The sequence below is a fragment of the Heterobasidion irregulare genome (assembly GCF_000320585.1).
Source record: "Heterobasidion irregulare TC 32-1 unplaced genomic scaffold scaffold_02, whole genome shotgun sequence".
NCBI lineage: Eukaryota > Fungi > Basidiomycota > Agaricomycetes > Russulales > Bondarzewiaceae > Heterobasidion > Heterobasidion irregulare.
Genome location: NW_009258198.1, coordinates 1,118,967 through 1,136,854, shown reverse-complemented (window position 1 = coordinate 1,136,854; position 17,888 = coordinate 1,118,967). Strand labels below are relative to the sequence as shown.

The window sequence follows — 17,888 nt, the reverse complement described above, 5'->3', positions numbered from 1 at the left end:
TTCAAGGGTGGTGGAGATTGAACAGTTCTGCAAACTGCGGTCTTAGCCATTACCAGGTTTTCCTTCATCAGACAAACGTGAGTTGAACGAATAGCTCTTAAAAGTTCAAACGTTTATATTGATACCCAACTTGTAGACTGTCAGGAAAGATCACAACCATGAGAGAACTCATACTTGAGCTTACCGCATACGACTGGATTGAGAATCATTTCGTGGAGCAATGCATCTACTGGAAAGAAGATGGTCTTTTCTTCAGGTCTATCTATCGCTCTCGGGATACTGTTGACCTCGATAGCCTACCCAAGCCAGACCCCATTCCCGTGGAAGACATTCGCGCGTTATGGCATGAGGACCTCACGGTGGCTCCGAGCCCTTTGCCCGAGTCATCCTACGTCAAGGTCCCCGACATCACGACCTGGGAGCCCGACTTCGGAGGATGGTCTGTTAGCAAGAGGTTCTTCGCCGAGGTCGAGATGCTTGAATTCTTGAGAAAGCATCCTCACCCGAATATATGTGTATACTTTGGATGCAGCCGTGATGGCAACTACATCGAAGGCATTTGCATTCAGCGCTACCCACGTACACTCAAGCAGGCGGTGGAGGAGAATAGGGAGGGCTTGGATCGTGAAGCCATCATCGCTGGTCTCACAGCTGGCATCGAACACCTGCACTCTTTGGGATTAGTCCATTGCGATATCAAACCGCAGAACATCATGCTGGATGAGAACAATGTTCCTGTTATCATCGACTTCGGTTCGTGCGAGCGAGAGGGGCAGGCTATGGTGAAGGGAGGGGGCACCCCCGGTTGGGCAAAGCCTTCGTGGATGTACGGTCCTAATTCTATTCGTGTGGCATTCAAGGAAAAAGACCTGTACGCGATCGGTCTCATCGAGAAGTACCTGAAGGGAGAATGGTCAATAGAAGAGGTCAATAACGAGGTGTGTGCCTATCCCCAAGATTGTCATTGATTTTGACTTACTTTACTGATGCCAAAGGATCGCGAATACTTGGAAAGTGCACGCGTCGATCTTGGATCACATTCGACAGAAAAAGAGGTTAGCCACTCGAGCGGAGCGAGAGACGGTGGAGCCGAATAGAACGCGAGAAGCAGGCAGTCTACAATTACAAACGCTGAATAGGATGTTCTCTTGTAAACATTGCATTACTAGCAACATTCGCTTAACGTCAGCTGCGACTGAATGATCACTTTGATGTGCGAAAGACTTGCCTGATACTAAGAAGGGTCAATTGAACGCATGGAAACAAGTGAATCGCCGAAATGCGTTTTGTCAACGCCAGATGTACGAAAGCCACGATTTGGTTCCGCCTGGTTCCGTCTTCTACACTGGTGCACCGGGTCAGGAATCGGATGAATCCAGTGTTGGCACGAGGAGCGATCATGCATAGCTAGATAGCTTCGTTTGTTGAATTGAAAAGCGCAGAGACTCCTCCCGTGAGCTTGAAAACATGAATGTTATGAAGGCTGTATTCTAGACTTTGTGTGCATCTATAGTGCCGTCATGCAATAACCGAGAAGATCAAGCGCCTGCTTACCGGAGTTAGATCTAGAATTATTCGTATAGATGTGATGGTGGACTTCTCGCACAATTTTGTCTACACAAACAAAAGGCGAACATATTTGTGTCCTCTGTGTTCGCGTTATCTACAGAAACAGCTGGGACGTGCGTCAGTCGCGAGAACTCGGAGGCGAACGCCACATATTTGGAGCGCACCCAGGTTTGGTTTCACGGAGAAGGCCGTCTTTTGAAAAGAACAAGATTCATCCTTCAGCTCAACGCACCGCTGTATCGACCCAGTCGACCTGTCCATATTCTTACGAGTGTTGGTGAGGAAAAGCTAGACAGAGTTTTACCGCACGGAGCCGATGCACATGCTGCGAAGTTCGATAGTGCAGAGAATTCATAGAGGAAGCTGATTGTTGAGCAGACGAAGCCGATGCATCCCATTAATCCTGTAAGAATTGTGCTAGTCCACTTGCAGAAACGATATAAGAAGTACTATCTACTCAACTTCGATAGGAGGCGGCAAGCCCAGTCTGCGCGTGTCTGCCGCACGGCAAAAAAACGAGGCTGTGCTCTAGGCGTAGAAAAACCAGCAATCCTTATAAAGGGAACACCTGCCAGCTCAAATCCATGAAGCAACAAACGCACCGACTCCGTCGAAGCGGTCAACATCTTTGATGTACCACTGCGGGCCACTTTAACTCGACCGCCTTTCGACCCTATATAGCCCCGCGCTCATATCTCGAACGGATGGTCATCCCATGCGCCTCCGCCAGGCGACGCAGGCCGCCACTCCTCCACGATCTCCTCCTCGGCGCCAAACGCGCCCCCACCGAGGCCCGCGGCGCCCGCCCATCTCCCAGGGCCGTCGATCTCGACCCCAAACTCCCCATCTGCATCGATCACCAATCCGCCCAGTCCCGCGGCACCATCCCACGACCCAAGACCATGCATCTCACCGTCGTCGTCTCCCTCGTCCTCCCCCTCGCCCCACTCCTCTCCATCCCCGCCCGCGTCCCCCAATATCCGCGCAAGCGCATCCATATCCACCCTCCCCCGCCCCTTCCTCGAAACCCCCTTCCCACCCTCCCTATCCTTACCCCCTTTCGCCCCTTGCCCCGCCCCCACCCGCGCGCCGTCCAAGTCCGGCCCCCATATCCCCAACAACACCTGCCGCCGCGCTTCGTCCCCCTCTTGCTCCCGCCCGCACTCAACAACCAGCTCCTCGAGCTCGCCCTCCGCGAACAGCTCCTCGTCGCGCACGCGCGCCTCGCTCCCGCGCGCGACCGCGAGCAGCTGCAGCCGCGTCGGCGCGCGCGCGCGCGCTCCCGTGTCGAGGGCGGCGTCCGGCGCGAGGAGGTGCGCGGTGTGCGCGAGGGAGATGGCGGTGTCGGGCGGCGCTGGGGAGGAAGATGCGGGGGTGGTGCGAGACGGGGCTGAGACGGAGAGCGGGTTGAGGAGGAAGGCGGTGGCGAGGTCGTGCGCGGTGCGCGGCCGCTTGGGCTTGGGCTTCTTCGCGCGGCCGGAGGAGGCGCGTCCAACCGCGCTCTCGCCCTCGTCCCTGAGTTTCCGCTTCCCAGATCGCGTCGCGTCGAGGTCCGCGCCCGTCTCCCCACCCACCGCCTCGAATACCGACTCCTCGTCGCCGCTCTCCGCGCCCGCGTCCCCCTCCCCTCCAAACCGCACGTCGACGACCCCGCCGCCCCGGACCCCCCGCCTCCACACCTCCCCACGAAACTGCACCACATCCACAACCGCACGCGCCACCTCCGTCCTCCTCCCCACCTTCTTCGCCTTCCCTCCACCCTTCCCTATACCCTTTGCCCCACCCTTCTCCCCACCTCCTCCCCCACCCCCCAACCACGGCACCCCGCCCTTCGCGCGCTCCACGAGGTCCACGAGCCCCCGATACCGCTCCATCACGCTCCCCGCGCCCGCCCCAGCGCCCGCGCCGAGCCGCGCGCCGAGCGCCCCCGCGAGCGCCTGCACGTGCGGCGCAGCGCGCGGGGGCGCCGCGTGCGCCTCGAGCGCGAGGATCACGAGGGCGGGAGCGAGCGCCGCGGAGTTGGGTGCGGGCTCGGCCGATGCCGATACCGATGGCGAGGTCGGTGCGGAGGGGGCAGGGGCTGGTTGAGGGGCGGGGAGAGCGAGGAGATCGAAGAGGCCCGCGGCGGTGCGCTGGACGGCGGGGAGCTTGTCGGGTACCATAGGTCGGAGGAACGCCTGGAGGTCGACGGGCAGCGCGGGCGCTGCGGTGGTCGGCGTGCTATTGGTGCCGGTGGCTGCGCCCGCGGGGGTTGTAGATTGGGAGGAGGAAGCAGATGAGGACGAGGAGGAGAGGAGGGCAATGAGGTGCGCCGTGAGGGCGGGGATGTGCGTGGTCGGGAGCGCGCGGGGGAGGCGGAGGGAGAGAAGCGCGAGGAGGCGGGTGAGCGCGCGGGTCAGGGTCATCGGGGTTTCGGAGAGCAGGTACTGTCGGACATAACCAATGTCAGCAAAATAGACACGACACGATGCAAGTGACGAGAGAGCGTGGGTGAGATAAAATAAAATGAACGGGTGACGAGAGATAGATGTGGAGGACGGGCGTGGGCGCGTCCCAGGCTCGGTGAGTGGACGGAATGCCGGCACGCGCGCCTCGAGATCTGCTCCCCGCGCACGTACAGTACGGGCCCGATGAAGCATAGACCGGTGCCTATAAACACACACGTACACGCGCACACGCGCGCACGGAAGCAGTGCGAGTCTGTGCCCTACCCCACACCCGCGTCTTCGCGAAGCCCCCGGCGTCCAACGCCCCACACTCAATCACGCCCCCGCATTCGCCCCCGCATTCGCATTCGCAGTTGTTACGTCACGTCTGCGCAACCCGCTTCCGACCCCGGACACGACACCGCACGAGCTAAGAGGCGCAGAAACCCCCGCCGGGGCCACCGTGCATGCGCACACGATCCGCAAAGGCAGGAGCGCCGGCCCTCCGCGACCCTGGCGCCCTCCTCGCTCTCCTCGCCCTCCTCGCCTTAGCCCTTACACGCTCTCGGTCATGCGCGCGTCGGGCCACGCTATTCCCTCGCCCGCATTCGTCGCCCCGCGGCCGCGCCCCGTGCGCGTGCGCCGACAATCAGCGGGGGCGCCTAGAGGGTTCGCAAAGCGCGCACGAGGCAGCCCCAGAAATAGGTGGACGGAGCGAAGCCTTTTAGGGTGCGCGGATGACCGTGGTGGACGCGGGGAGGGGCCCGCGCCGCGTTGGGGTGCCGTGCTGTGCGTGCGAAGGCGCCATGCGGGGTAAGGAAGCGAAGAAGCAGGAGCGCGAGGGGAAACGCCAAATGCCAGATCGCGCGAGCGCAGTTCCCGGCCGATGGGAGTCTGTCTGTCTGTCTGTACACGGGCAGGCGGGCAGGCGGCTTATCTCCGCGCTTCGGGACGCGGGGGCACGCGCTCTGTTCTCACGGCGGTGGGCGCGCTCGAACGCGCGTGTGCGTGCGCGTGTTGGCTGCTCGTTTCCGAACGTCAGAACGGACGGGGCATGCGGGTGGGCACGCGCGCGGGCACGAGCGCGGGCACGAGCGGGGTGCTGTCAGGTGGTGGAGGCAGGCGGCGGCCTCGTGCGGGATTGCGCGCCTCGGAACGCGACGGGGCAGGCGCGGGGGGCGCCCGATGCGGGGTGCGTTACGAGAGCGGGGGTGCGGGACGCGCGGGGCGCCTGCGGCTGACGCACAAGCGAGGGGCTGGCGTGCGCACGAGGGCGAATCGAAGGTGGGGAAGTGTGGGGTCGCGGGAAATAGGGGTGCGAGCGGGGAGGGGATGGGAGGAAATGGGAAAGGGGACGGGAGGGGAACTTACGGCGAGGTCAGGGGTGGCATCGGGGCAGCCGGCCTCGCGGAGGGCGAAGAGGACGGCGGCGCCGGCTGCGAGCTTTGCGGGGCGGCCCCAGCGGAGGGAGGCGCGGTGGAGGGCGAGGTCGAAGAGGGCCTGGGCGCGGGGCGCGATGCCGGGGTGGGCGAGGCGGACGGCGAGGGTGCGGATGGACTCGTGGAGGGCGATCTGCGCGAGATAGAGAATGAGGAAGTCGGAAAGAGCGGGAGGAGAGCGGACCTTGTTGCGGTCGTGGGTGGCCTCTTTTCCCTGGCCAGCGAGGAGCCAGCCGGCGGTGCCGCGGAGGGACTTGAGGGCGGTGGGGCGGGTGTAGGGGAGGGAGGCATAGTCGCGGGTGGAGGCGTCGTTGGGGAAGTCGACGTGGGAGGTGAGGACGCTCTGGGAGGGGTCTGCGAGGGTGCCGCAGCTGGTGCAGACGTCAGAGCCGACGTCGGGTGCCCATTCTGTGGGCCGGCCGCACTGTCTGCACCGTCCGGCCATCGTCGTGCACGGCGAGGGGACGGGGATGGGCTGGGCGGACACCGGACAGCGTGTGCGGGCGGGTGCACGGGGTGCTGCTGGGACGCCTGGCCAGGTCGAGATGGATGGACTCGGGTATAAAGCCCTCGTCCCTCTGCAGCCCACCGCCCACCGCCCATCCTCACCCGCCATGGCCCCGAATCAGTTCCAGTCAAAGTCCTCAGCCGCAATCCGTCGCAGGCTCTCCAGCGTCAGCACTTCCAGGAGGCCAAATGCTCCCGCCTACTCCACCCTCACCGTGCGTAGCCCCCGCCCCCCGTCTTCCCGATCTCACCAGATCCCTCCCCATCGCGCTCCCAGCCCATGTGGGCGGGCATCGCCGGCGCAGTCGTGAACAACAACGCCGGCTACGAGATCGCCATCTCCGTGCACGACTCCGTATACAACACCGACTTCTCCTCCAGCGTCATCCCCTACACCCCCAACCAGTCCGAGGAACAGTCCGCCGCCGTCGAGGAGCACATCATCCAGGCCATCCGCAAGTTCTCCTCAGAGCATCTCTGCAAATTCCTCGGCGCAGGCGTCACTCTCAGCCTCCTCCGCGAGGCCAGTCCTCATCCGATCGCTTGCCATCTCCCCCGATCCGATCGACTAACCTACCCCGCAGGCACCCAACCTCTGCACCCGCCTCTGGCTCGAACTCGACATCGTCCCCATCGTGTTCAACATCAAGCCCTACCACACAGACTCCACAACCCGCCCCAACATAAAGCACCGCATCTCCTCCACGACCGGCTCCTACGTCCCCTCCGGCGCCGACACCCCCACCGTCTACGTCGACCACTCCGTCCTCACCGGCACCGTCCCCCCCAACTCCCTCTCCGCCGGCGTCGCACCCCGCCTCCCCATCCCCCGCACCCTCGATGAGCAAGCCGACTCCGCCGCTCGCAAGTGCCTCATGTACTTTGGCCCGAACAACAACCCCCGCCTCAGCATCGGCCCCCGCAACCAGGTCACCGTCGACGCAGGCGGCAAGATACATCTCATCGACGACCTCGAGCCCTACCGCAACTCGGTCGGCAAAGGCACCTGGAACGCCGTCGTCAGGCTCGCCGACGAGCTCCGCGAGAAGAAGGTCAAGATCGGCTTCTTCTCCTCTACCCCGCAAGGCGGTAAGCCCCCGCACTTCCTCCCCGGCCATGAACATTCATGCTGACCAAAAAAAACCCTTAAATTATTCGCACAATTCCTCGGTTTCTGGCATGCCCTGCGCCCACAATCATGCCTGATCTCCCACGCGTGCCCGGCACGCAGGCGGAGTGGCTCTCGTGAGCGGCCTCTATCCGCCCATCTCCTGCCGAAATTGCTGCTGAGCGCGTCTGCTGATCCACAGATGCGCCACGCGCTCATCCGATTCCTGACCGCTTTGGACGTGGACGTGGCTTGGTGAGCATCCCCTCTCGAGGCGTGAAGCTGGAGACCTGCTTTGGTCTCTGCGTTCCGTGTTCCGTGGGGGACCGACATTGCCGTGCGAACGATTTCATTGGGGATGGGGCTCTCGTCACTTGGGTTGCACCATACCCAAGTGGGTCTCCCGCGCGCCGATCGGAGCGCGTCTTTCCCGCATCACGCGTCATCTCCCTACCTCCATCCTCCCCCCAGTTCCGAATCAAATACTGACGCAGCCCTTTTCTCTTTCCCTGTGACCTCGGGCGACAGGTACGTCCCGAACCCGTCGCCGTCCGTGTTCCGCACGACGAAGAACAACCACAACATCCTGCAGGGCGTCGCGCCGCCCGAGCTGCGCCTCACGCGGGACGCGGAAGATAACTTTGACGCGTGGATCCTCAAGAACGGGCTCCGCTGGACGGCGGAGGGCGGCCCGCTCGCGCCTGGCGGTGTCGATATCGCGTTTATCGGTGCGTGGCGGCCGCTTCTCATGCCCCTATGAACGTGTACCGTTCTGCTCTCTGCGCTGCGTCGCACGCTCCGGCAATAGTGCGGTGACGCGGGTGCAGTCTCTCTCTGTCCTCTCCTCTCTATCGTTCCCCGTTAAACCCACGCTGACATCCACGCGCACCGCGTCGCGGCGGATATCCCTCACAGATGACCCGCAGATGCCGGGGCTCATCCCGCTCATCCGCAAGGTGCGTCCGGAGGTGCCGATCGTGTATCGCTCGCACATCGAGATCCGGAGCGACCTCGTGCACGTCCCCGGCTCGCCGCAAGAGGAAGTGTGGAAGTACCTCTGGAAGAACATCCAGCTTGCGGACCTGTTCATCAGTGCGTGCCGCCCCTCCTTCTCTTCGTCTCGTCTCGGCTCGCTACCGGCCGCTATCGCGTCGGTATATCGGGCTTGGTGTATTTCGGTGCGATGCTGATCGGATCCTCGGTGTTATCTTGGGCGGCTTGGTCTGGGTGGTGCCTGTGTGGCGGACGTGTAGGTCATCCGGTCAACAAGTTCGTGCCTAGCGACGTTCCGATTGAGACCTTGGGCTTGTTGGGCGCCGCCACCGACTGGTACGCCTTCTTCGTGCCCACTCGTCGTCCACGCTGACCCTTGGTCCCCGTGCGCGCGCAGGCTCGACGGGCTGAACAAGGAGCTCGGCCCGTGGGACACGCAGTTCTACATGGGCGAGTTCCGCTCGCTGTGCGCGAAGGAGAAGATGATCGAGCTCAATTGGCCCGCGCGCGAGTACGTGATCCAGATCGCGCGCTTCGACCCGTCCAAGGGGATCCCGAACGTGATCGACTCGTACGCGCGCTTCCGCGCGCTGCTGCGCGCGCTCGGGACGATCGAGGAGGAGGAGATGCCGCAGCTGCTCGTGTGCGGGCACGGCGCGGTCGACGACCCCGACGCGAGCATCATCTACGACGAGATCATGCACCTGCTCACCACGGACGCGTACGCGCCGTACGCGAAGGACATCGTCGTCATGCGGCTCCCGCCGAGCGACCAGCGTGCGTGCCGCCCTCCCGTGTCTGACCCCGCGTGCGCGCCGCATAGCTGACCCGCCCCGCCCCGCCTCCCTCACGCGCAGTCCTCAACGTGCTGATGGCGAACGCGAAGATCGCGCTCCAGCTCTCGACGCGCGAGGGCTTCGAGGTGAAGGTCTCCGAGGCGCTGCACGCGGGGATCCCCGTCGTCGCGTCGCGCACGGGCGGGATCCCGCTGCAGATCCAGCACGGCCAGTCCGGCTTCCTGTGCGACGTCGGGGACAACGCGGCGGTCGCGCGGCACCTGTTCGAGCTGTACACCGACGGCGCGCTGTACGAGCGCGTGAGCGAGTTCGCGCGCACGCACGTGAGCGACGAAGTGGGCACGGTGGGGAACGCGGCGGCGTGGCTGTACCTCGCGGTCGTGTACGCGCGTGGGGAGAAGGTGCGCCCGCGCGGGGCGTGGATTAATGATTTGATGCGGAAGGAGACGGCGCAGCCGTATGTGGAGGGCGAGACGCGCCTGCCGCGCGGCGGGCTGGATATCCAAGGCTGAGCGGCGCCGTCAAAATCGTCACTAATGGAAGGGAATCGCGCGCGCGCGTGCGTGCGTGCGTGCGCGTCTGCTTGTTGTTTTGTGTACTACTACCCCCCCTGGCCCGCGACCTAGAGCGTGCCCGTGTACCCCGTGCGATCTAGCGTGTTGTATGTTTTTGTCCCTGTTGTTGCTCCTATCGTTGTTTTTTGTTGTTGCTGTGCTGCCGATCGTGGCGTCGTTCGCGTAGAGTAGTAGCTGTACAGTGGCTGCGTTTACCCTCTCGGGTTGCATAGAGCAGCGCGTACGCACTGCGCGCCCTGATATCAACGATGGTACTGATCCTTCGCTTTGGAGAGGACGATCGCGGCTGGTGCAAGTGCTGGCGCTGGACGCTGCTGCAGTAATCGGTGCCATTTGGAAGAGTGCGGGGCAGGCTACCAAGTGCTATCAGGCACCGAGGATGTGCGATCGCATCGGGAGTCGGGCCCGTCCCCATTTGGATCCCTTTGTGAGAGCCTGCGAGCCTCGAGAGCTGCTGCCGCCGCCGCCACTCCACCGCGCCCTTAACACCACTACCACTACACTGACTGTTCACTCACTCCAATACTTGCTCGCGTGCCGGATTTCTATGGACGTCGACCCACACTCGCCCCGCACCCCGCGCGCGCGCCCAAAGCGCCCCCGCTCGCCCTCGCCCTCGCCCACGCCCACGCCTACGCCCACGAGCACATTCGCGCACGGCGGCGAGCGCCCCTCGGTGAGTGTCCCCCCGTGCTCTCGCGCGGCGGCTGACGACGAGCCCGCGCCGCGCGCGCAGAAACGGGCCATGCTGTCCCTCGGCGGCGCCAGTGGCGCGGGGCCGCGCGCGGGGTCCGAAGAAGGCTGGGTCGTGCAGACGCGCGAGCTCACCATCGACGCGCGGGCGCGGCGTCCGGCGGGGCTGCCCCGGGAGGACGAGGAGGACGGGAACGACGGCGAGGACGCACGGATGGTGAGTCCCCGAGTGGCTCGCGCGAGGTGAAGCGCGCCGCGCTCGATTACTACGACGATGACGAGTTCGATGACACGCCGCGCTGCGCCCGCTTTTTCTTTTCTCTCTTCGTCGTCCCGCTTTGCGCCGCACGCGTGTGTGTGCCTGTGTGTGCGCGCGCAGAGCCTCGATGCCGACGCAGACGACCCGCCGGTGCTCGCCCCGTCCCCGCTCAGGCCGCCGTACTCGCCCCCGTGGCCGCTCCGCCCGCCCACCGCGCACACACACGTCCCGCACGTCCCGCACATCCGCATCTCCACCGCCCCCACATCTCCAGCGAACCCCCTACCCGCGCACACCTCGCGCGCGTCAGCATCCGCGTCCCCATCCCCCGCGCCCCTTCACCCTCACCCAGACCCTCACCCGTACCCCCACGCGCCCTTCCTCTCCGCGCCGATCCACAACGCGCCTACACCTCCCCTTCTGGCCGCCGCGCACCCCTTCGCCCTCGGTCTCGGCGTAGGCCACAGCCCCTCCCCGTCGCCCTCCCTCTCGCCCTCCCCGTCAATGTCGCCCTCCCCGTCCCCGTCTGTGCACGGCCAGCTCCCGCCGCCCGCGATCCACATCCAGCCCGCGTCGCCGCTCGATCCGGCGCACCCACATCCGCAGCACCCACACTACCAGCACCAGCACCAGCAACCACCATACCAACATCAGTCGCAGCAACAGTGGGCCAGCGCGGACGCGCCGGGCGCGGCGGCGGCGGCGGCGGCGACGCAGAGGAAAATGCGCTTCACGATGGGCCCGCGCGCGGACTGCGAGAAGTGCAGGCTCGGGCTGCGCGGCCACTGGATGCACTTCGACTGACCCGGCGGCGCGCCCCACGCGCACGTCCGTTTGCGCACCTCGCGCGTCCGGTCCTCGTCTGCGCGTCGCGTGCCCGATACCACTGCTCCCACTCCACTGCTACTATCAGCGCGCTCGTAGACCCCCTGCTCTCGATCGCGATTCCCATCTCGATACTGATTTACCCCTTTGCGCGCCGCGCGGATATATACGAGTACATGTGTGCACGCTACGTCGATGCTTACTTGTTGTTACCCGGTCTCTCTCGCAATCTCTCTCCCTTTCTTTCTCGCGCTCTGTGTTTGTTTTGTTTTGTTGCTACATATACATGACACGTTACACGCACGCACGCACGCTCGCGCGCTCGCTAGCACGCTTATCCTGCCGCTCTGAATGCCATCCTTGTCTGTACGAGCGCGGAGCACGCCGCACGCCGCACGCCGGCCTGGCCCAGACAGACCCGCCGCGCCTTCCCTTCTCTCGCGCGCTCATGCATACACACACGCCGCGAGCTGTGAGCGTGTCGAGACAAGAGGTGAGATGGGCCGCGGGCGCCGGACGTCCATCGCAGGGACGTCGCCCGCTGCGTTCTCAGATAGCGCCGAGCAGGCCGACGTGCACACCCGCGCACGACCCGCGTCGCGAAGCTCGCGCGAGGCCGAGGCAACACGCCGACTCGCCCGTACCGTCGACCGCCGCACCCCACCTGTGACCTGTGAACAAAAAAAAAGCCAACGGCGAAGAACTGAACGACGTGCGCCCGTCGCGACGCGTTGCGATCCCGGCGCTCGCGACCGGAGGTCTCATTCGAAAGGATGCTGGATACGATCCGTACGCGAGCGAGCGCAAGCGTTCCCGCGCGGACGCCTCGTGCTGGGCTTCTTGTCGACGAGCTCCTCGATGGCGGCGCGACGGGTGCCTCGGCAAGGGCGAGAGATCATCGAGGGGAGAGCGCTCGCCGCTCCTGCCTTGAGCACGCCCCAACGCGCCCCCGACTGGACCGCGACACGGCCCTCATCTGCCCACCGGGGCGGCGACCAGCGCACCGCGCAGATCAGACAAACCAGCCTTACCGATTTATCTGGATGAGACTGCGTCGCGCCGTACCTCTCGCAAGCAACGCTACAGGCCGGTGTGGTGGGCGCAGCCCTCTCGCGAAAGCCCGAGAGAGGGCCGATGGATACGGACGCCCTCCGTACGTCGGGCGCGTACTAGATAGCCCCTCATTGGATTGAGTTGGCAGGGCCCTCGACTAGGGCACAGGCATACGATGGCGTCCGTCTGCCCCCGCCCCTTTCGAAACCACGCTGCGGAACAATCGTCAAGGCGCCCCTGCGATCGGTGCTGGAAAATCCAGCGCCAACGAGCAGGGAGCGACATGCATGTCGTCGGCGTGAGCGAACAAGTCAGAAACCCCCCAAAGGCCTGCAAGTTTCTTGTGGTCGCGGAGGTAATCCAGCCCGACAAGACTGGGTTACTGGGCCTCTTTCCTTCTGGTAAAATTGGTCAGCATGACGAGCCTAAGGTCTCAAATCCAACTCATCTCTAAGCGAGATACCCGTGGCCCGACGATCGGAAAGCATATGTGATGGGAGTCGGGATCGTAGGCCCAATAAAGGGCGCATCTGTGGAGATACGCGTGGCGGAGGTGGGCCAGGTCTGCTGCAGACCATGCGCTCGAGCTGTCAGGACGCGGAGCGAAAACTACAACTCAGCGGCTAACGGAAGGAGGTCGCGCGACCGAACCGATTGGCCGCTCGTCGACCAAAAGTCGAATCCCTATCATCGTCTCTAATCCGCATCTACCGTTCTCTCGCCCCGGATAATGACAATGCAAATCCGATTGCTCTAAACGAAAACCAAGGACAAAAGACAAGACAATCCGGAACAACAGAAAGAAAGCTGAAGCGTACGAAACGGAAAGAAAAGAACACGGACAAAAAGTTTGAGCGTTCGCGGTATCAAATCGTAAATGGGCCCGACCGTGCAGGACATTCAAGGGCGATACGGCGGGCGTGTGTCCCAGATGAAACAATGAATCGAAAGCGGGAAGCGGAAATGAGAACGGAAATGGGAACTAAACGAGAACGCGAACGCGAAGAGTCCAACAGCTAGACGACGAACGAAGGATAAGAGTGAGAGTCTGCGAATGAAACGATGGGATTAGCGTGGAAAGACGGCTCCAAGGAGCAGTTGAAAGAGAACTGGGAAGATGAGTCGAACCATTGATGTGTGGAGAAGCGGAGACAGAGGAATGCATAGATGACAGTTCTGATACGGGTTGTATGCACGTCGAGAGATGATAGGGGCATATATAAACACAAATAGTGGTCAGATGAACCGTGCCGGACCAATGGCGGTAGGACGATGTGGGAATATGCTGTCGTGCTGGGTGTGCGATAGGATAGAGCGCGGTCGGCAAACGGAACAGCCATATGATCGTATGTGGTGTCAGGAGATGATATAGATGGTGTTGCAAAATTGTGCATTTCTGCTGATATTCTGTGATATTTGGAGTGTCGATGATATGGCGAGTCGTGATACAACGCTTCGGTTTGTTTGTCTTGAGGTGAGGAATGATGTCGAGGGGCGCCAAGCCGGAAACAAGGGAGGTCAAATGAACAAGGCCAAAACGGTGGAAGCACAGGAGCGAACGAGCGGTCGCGCGGGGACGGTCCAGTCGATGGAACGCAAAGCGAAACATATCGAGAAGGTGATCGGAAACCATAGACAGAGACGGACGAAACATGAGCATGCGTGCGAGCATGAACGTGAGACATAGCGAGTCTTGATCGTGTAACCGCGACACGGCGGACATGAAGCCGGACAATCATCGAGCGGGCGTGAGGTGGAGATAGGAGTGGAGAGCGACGAATTGGATCAAACAAAGAGAAATGGGGAGGAATGGGGATAGGAAGCGGAGCCTCGTGGCGACGATCGTGGAAATTGAAGGGGGCAGGAAAGTCATTGCGCAAGCACGCTATGGCGAGAAGCGATGTCCTGATTGGGAAAGAACAAACGTGATGGAGGAAGTGGATAGGACAAGCATAGGAGGTTTTGCATGGCGTTCGAGGTGAAAACAGAAAACAGGATGGAAATAAAACAGTGTGTCCGAGGCATGGACCTTGCGCTCATCTCGAGAACGATCAGAATCCTCCAAAGCGGGTCGGATTGAACGTCTCGGCCTTTCGGACGGGATTTCTTCCACCATACATCTTCTTCCCCATCGCCTTGGACGGGGCCGGGCAAGGGCTATCGCCCAAATCAGTATCGGTCTCATCTTCACTCTGCGCGTGTCCGTCTTCTACGAGTGTCCCTAGCACTCCAGGATTTGCGCTTCCCCCCCTCCTTGTCCTCGCTGCATTGGCGGCCGCGAACAGCTGTGTCGACCCTGGGGCGGAACTCCGCTTCTGTTGCTGAGCAGCGGCATTACCCAGTACCACACCATCGCCATAAGCGTAAGACTTCGTGCGCCCAAATTTGTTCTTGCGGAACTGATCCAGGTCCTCCTTGCGCGCCGCAGCGTGGTGTGGATCATCCATGCGCACGTACGCACTAGGCTGGCAGCGCACAGCGCACTCCTTGAAATATTGGCAGTAGCCGCCTTCCAGAATGTATACTTCGGGGTAGTGAATCCGCGGGTAGCAATGGTTATTTAAGGCACGATCCTTCGAACGCAAGTGCTTCGCGCTAATTACGGATTAAGGATGGCATGAGTCCTATGATTTGCGCGGACCTGAATCTGTGCTTACAAAGTCGGCGCCCTCTGCAGACTGAACTCGCAGTGGAACACAAGGATAGACTTCTGGGGGCCGTCGCCACTAATGCTCGGGGTTGGTTTCATGACGCCGGAGCCGAGGAGGTATTCCTCCAGCGCGGTCGTGTTGTTGATGTTGACGGCGCCGGGAACATGGCCCCCATTGTACTCGTAATCAAACCGGCAATCAATAACCTTGAACGACGCAATTTTCGAGTTGTACGCGCCATCCAGGAGCTTGTCCAACTATAGGAAAGTCAGCGACCTGAATCTAGGGGGCATAGATTCAGTTGGAGCTCACTGTCTGGCAGTTGATCCTCATCAGGCCATCTTCCCTTACCCTGTGGCAAGGCAAGATCTTCCCATGAGCCTCGTTGTCACCAAAGCCAGCGAGGCCCGCCCCCCGTGGGCTCTCCTCCCTGTCCCTCCTGACCATGGCAGTGGCACCAGTCAGAGGTCTGAAGTCGTCAGTACCATCGCACCTCCTGATGGTCTTCATCTGCTGCCTCTTGGAATAGGCAGCGGCAGGGGAGGACATCTCGCCCTGTTCGAAGGACGACTCCTCGGAGTATGGCTCGCCCAGCCCACCGACAGGGAGCATAGCGGAGAACGCGCGACGAGGAGGTGCCAACGGCGCATTAATATGGCGATCCTCATTGCCGTCCATGACCGGATAGGCTGAACGGATACTCTCTAGCGGAGGGACTATCGCGGTAAGGGCGGGACGACGGGGACGCTTGCTCAGTGAAGGGTTACCCATTCCACCAAGCATGGGCTTCGCGAGGCGCTCAAGCTTTGAGTCGCTAGGGGACGAAGGGGGTATGGGCGAGCTATCCATTGTCCCTGCACGGCGCCTCGCAGGGGTCGGCTCAGGCGAAACCGAGCGCCTTTTCTTGGACAGATTGAGAGTAGTGTCATCACGACTTGGGGAAGATGGGTTATAGAAAAAGCCGCCGAGAGGTTTCCCGTTGGGGCCTGTCTGTGGGGAAGGGGAGGAAAAGGCGTCGGGTGCCGACGATCCGCCGGAAGCAAAGGAGCTGTCAATGTCCATCGCATCTGGGGAACCAGGAGCTTGCGGTGACTGGCGAAGAAAAGACATCATCAACGACATGCCAGTTTGCCCATGAAACAGTACTTACAGGGGCAAACATGTTGTTGTCGCTGTGTTGGATGTCAATAGGCTGCGAGGCCTTGGACTGCCCCAACCATTCCATGGGCAAAGCAGCACGCTGGGTGCGTTTGCCTGTCGTAGTACCGGTCTTTGTCGGGGGAGCCTGTGGCAGATCGTTGCTCACGTCACGTCCGAACAGTCTCCCGGAAGTGAGTGCCCGAGGTCGAGTGGAGTCGTCGCCGCCGCTCTTGCGACTCGAAGGGAACATACGCATGGGAGCGGGGGAGATATCCATGGGCACGACGTCCTCCTTCTCGGCTTCGGGGGCCAGGGCAATGGTGTCACGTGGGGGGGAGTTGATCGACATGGTGGAGGCGAACGAGAGCTCCAAGTCTGAGGAGAGAAAGTCGTCGATATCATCCTTCGCGCCGAGAACACGCTGGCTCAGCTTGCGCATAGGCGCGGCCGGCGGTTTCAAGAAGCGCGAAGACACGTTGTTAGAGGGAGCTGCGAAGAATGCTTGCATGTCGTCTGAATCCAATCTTTGTTTGTAGGCGTCCGGTTTCTGTCGTTTGATCACGCCGCGATCGTGTTTGGTGTCTAAGGTACGGGTGAGGAATCGGTACATGGTCGTTGTCGATCGTTGGAGGCGTGGATGTTGTCGGTGGCAGAGTCGGTTTTGTGCAGCAGGCGTCGGTTGAACACGGTAGTGAAAGAGCGAAGGGTAATGGGAACGCAGTAGATACAGGAGTAGTTGATACAGATGGTGTAGCAGGCGCGTCGAGGACAGACGAAACGAGAGTCGAGCTCAGAAAGTTGAACAGAGGAAGGTTGGTTATTTAAGCACGCACCGAAAGTGAAGGTGGCCTGGACCTGAAAATGGGATCGTGGCGGACTGAAACCCTGTTAGAGGCAGTCGGCTGGTGCAAACATATGTGTCAGCAAGGAAACAGCGAGGACGAGGGACAAGACTGGGACAAGTGGGAGCTAAAATAGGGGGACTTCGGGGGTAGCCGCGTGGTCATCGCCAATTGTTCCCCCAAATCTGGAGACGATGGCGGCGATGAGGCAACGCGCGGACTTGAACTGGAGCGTGACCCCCGAAGTCGCCATTACGAGTAGGTGGCGTCAAGGGAACATATTTACCTTGGCGTAACGAGTGTGTAGACGGAGGAGGCCGCGCCTGGATCAAGAGAAACCGAAGGATAGAAGGATTGTCAGCTTGAGGACTCGAAGACTGGAGAGGGACTGGTGGGACAGCACACAGAAGGAAGAGATGTTCTCACGGGACTTGAACAAGACGAGGGAGGGCCAAACACAGAATGTGGACAATTGTGGGTCCACCTGGTGCCGTCATCACATCAACACGTTGCTTCTGCCGCACTGGAACGCCATGAACCACGCACCGCTCAACGCCTCGAGGTGGAATAGGAGAGTTCTGTTCGTTCAGCGGGACCTGCGCCGTCGCTCTTGTCCTGCCCGGTGGTGTCGCTAATTAGAGGGGAACCGCGTCGCCCTTTAGGCGCCCCTTCTTATTTGTACCGCGTTTGCACCCAGTTGAATTTGCCCACGTGATCGTTTCCTAGCCTCTTTTGATCCTCCGTCGCGAACCGCTGGTCCGAGTCGCTGTTGTTGGCCATCACTGATGGCATAGACCGGTCCTTGATCAGACTGATCATTATCCCTTCCAGCTTTCCGGCCGTGTCGACCAGCTGAGACCCATCGAGTTTATGGCAGATCCGGCTCAGACCGTGCAAGCTGACTTTTGGTATATTCTGGTACATTACACTAATACATTCCGCCAGGTCAGTGCCTGTCGGTACTGATTGCCTTCGGTATTCGACGTAATTCTGTTCCGCATAGCAACCAAC

At 61.5% G+C, this 17,888-nt stretch overlaps 8 protein-coding genes across 8 annotated transcripts; 4 read left to right on the top strand and 4 right to left on the bottom strand.

The window, feature by feature from the left end:
• Positions 1–146: 146 nt before the first annotated feature.
• On the top strand, positions 147–1,187 carry HETIRDRAFT_438273 (uncharacterized protein). Its single transcript, XM_009544013.1, has 2 exons — positions 147–938; positions 996–1,187. Exons 1-2 carry the CDS (start codon positions 159–161, stop codon positions 1,095–1,097), a joined length of 882 nt encoding a protein of 293 aa, XP_009542308.1. The 5' UTR covers positions 147–158; the 3' UTR covers positions 1,098–1,187.
• Positions 1,188–2,258: 1,071 nt separating this feature from the next.
• On the bottom strand, positions 2,259–3,974 carry HETIRDRAFT_448543 (uncharacterized protein; the record flags this gene model as incomplete). Its single annotated transcript, XM_009544012.1, has 1 exon — positions 2,259–3,974. The coding sequence occupies one exon, from the start codon at positions 3,972–3,974 to the stop codon at positions 2,259–2,261; it is 1,716 nt and encodes a 571-aa protein (XP_009542307.1).
• A 170-nt stretch (positions 3,975–4,144) lies between these two features.
• Positions 4,145–4,812, top strand: HETIRDRAFT_448542 (uncharacterized protein; the record flags this gene model as incomplete). The annotated part of the gene is made up of 2 exons (XM_009544011.1): positions 4,145–4,188; positions 4,260–4,812. 2 exons carry the CDS (start codon positions 4,145–4,147, stop codon positions 4,810–4,812), a joined length of 597 nt encoding a protein of 198 aa, XP_009542306.1.
• A 116-nt stretch (positions 4,813–4,928) lies between these two features.
• HETIRDRAFT_448541 (uncharacterized protein) lies at positions 4,929–5,879 on the bottom strand (the record flags this gene model as incomplete). The annotated part of the gene is made up of 3 exons (XM_009544010.1): positions 4,929–5,016; positions 5,076–5,144; positions 5,197–5,879. 3 exons carry the CDS (start codon positions 5,877–5,879, stop codon positions 4,929–4,931), a joined length of 840 nt encoding a protein of 279 aa, XP_009542305.1.
• A 151-nt stretch (positions 5,880–6,030) lies between these two features.
• Positions 6,031–9,678, top strand: HETIRDRAFT_146007 (glycosyltransferase family 4 protein). Its single transcript, XM_009544009.1, has 10 exons — positions 6,031–6,156; positions 6,219–6,464; positions 6,526–7,030; positions 7,173–7,186; positions 7,252–7,304; positions 7,578–7,777; positions 7,965–8,141; positions 8,303–8,378; positions 8,440–8,819; positions 8,900–9,678. Exons 1-10 carry the CDS (start codon positions 6,049–6,051, stop codon positions 9,349–9,351), a joined length of 2,211 nt encoding a protein of 736 aa, XP_009542304.1. The 5' UTR covers positions 6,031–6,048; the 3' UTR covers positions 9,352–9,678.
• Positions 9,679–9,916: 238 nt separating this feature from the next.
• On the bottom strand, positions 9,917–10,697 carry HETIRDRAFT_432189 (uncharacterized protein). The gene has a single exon (XM_009544008.1). It carries the CDS (start codon positions 10,615–10,617, stop codon positions 9,925–9,927), a length of 693 nt encoding a protein of 230 aa, XP_009542303.1. The 5' UTR covers positions 10,618–10,697; the 3' UTR covers positions 9,917–9,924.
• Positions 10,698–11,542: 845 nt separating this feature from the next.
• On the top strand, positions 11,543–12,546 carry HETIRDRAFT_448538 (uncharacterized protein; the record flags this gene model as incomplete). The annotated part of the gene is made up of 4 exons (XM_009544007.1): positions 11,543–11,857; positions 11,950–12,064; positions 12,124–12,344; positions 12,406–12,546. 4 exons carry the CDS (start codon positions 11,543–11,545, stop codon positions 12,544–12,546), a joined length of 792 nt encoding a protein of 263 aa, XP_009542302.1.
• Positions 12,547–14,129: 1,583 nt separating this feature from the next.
• On the bottom strand, positions 14,130–17,528 carry HETIRDRAFT_154545 (uncharacterized protein; the record flags this gene model as incomplete). Its single annotated transcript, XM_009544006.1, has 9 exons — positions 17,424–17,528; positions 17,304–17,361; positions 17,164–17,200; positions 16,869–16,937; positions 16,046–16,617; positions 15,208–15,987; positions 14,902–15,152; positions 14,358–14,839; positions 14,130–14,149 (listed from the first exon to the last, which is right to left on the bottom strand). Exons 5-9 carry the CDS (start codon positions 16,541–16,543, stop codon positions 14,130–14,132), a joined length of 2,031 nt encoding a protein of 676 aa, XP_009542301.1. The 5' UTR covers positions 16,544–16,617; positions 16,869–16,937; positions 17,164–17,200; positions 17,304–17,361; positions 17,424–17,528.
• Between the last annotated feature and the right edge of the window lie 360 nt (positions 17,529–17,888).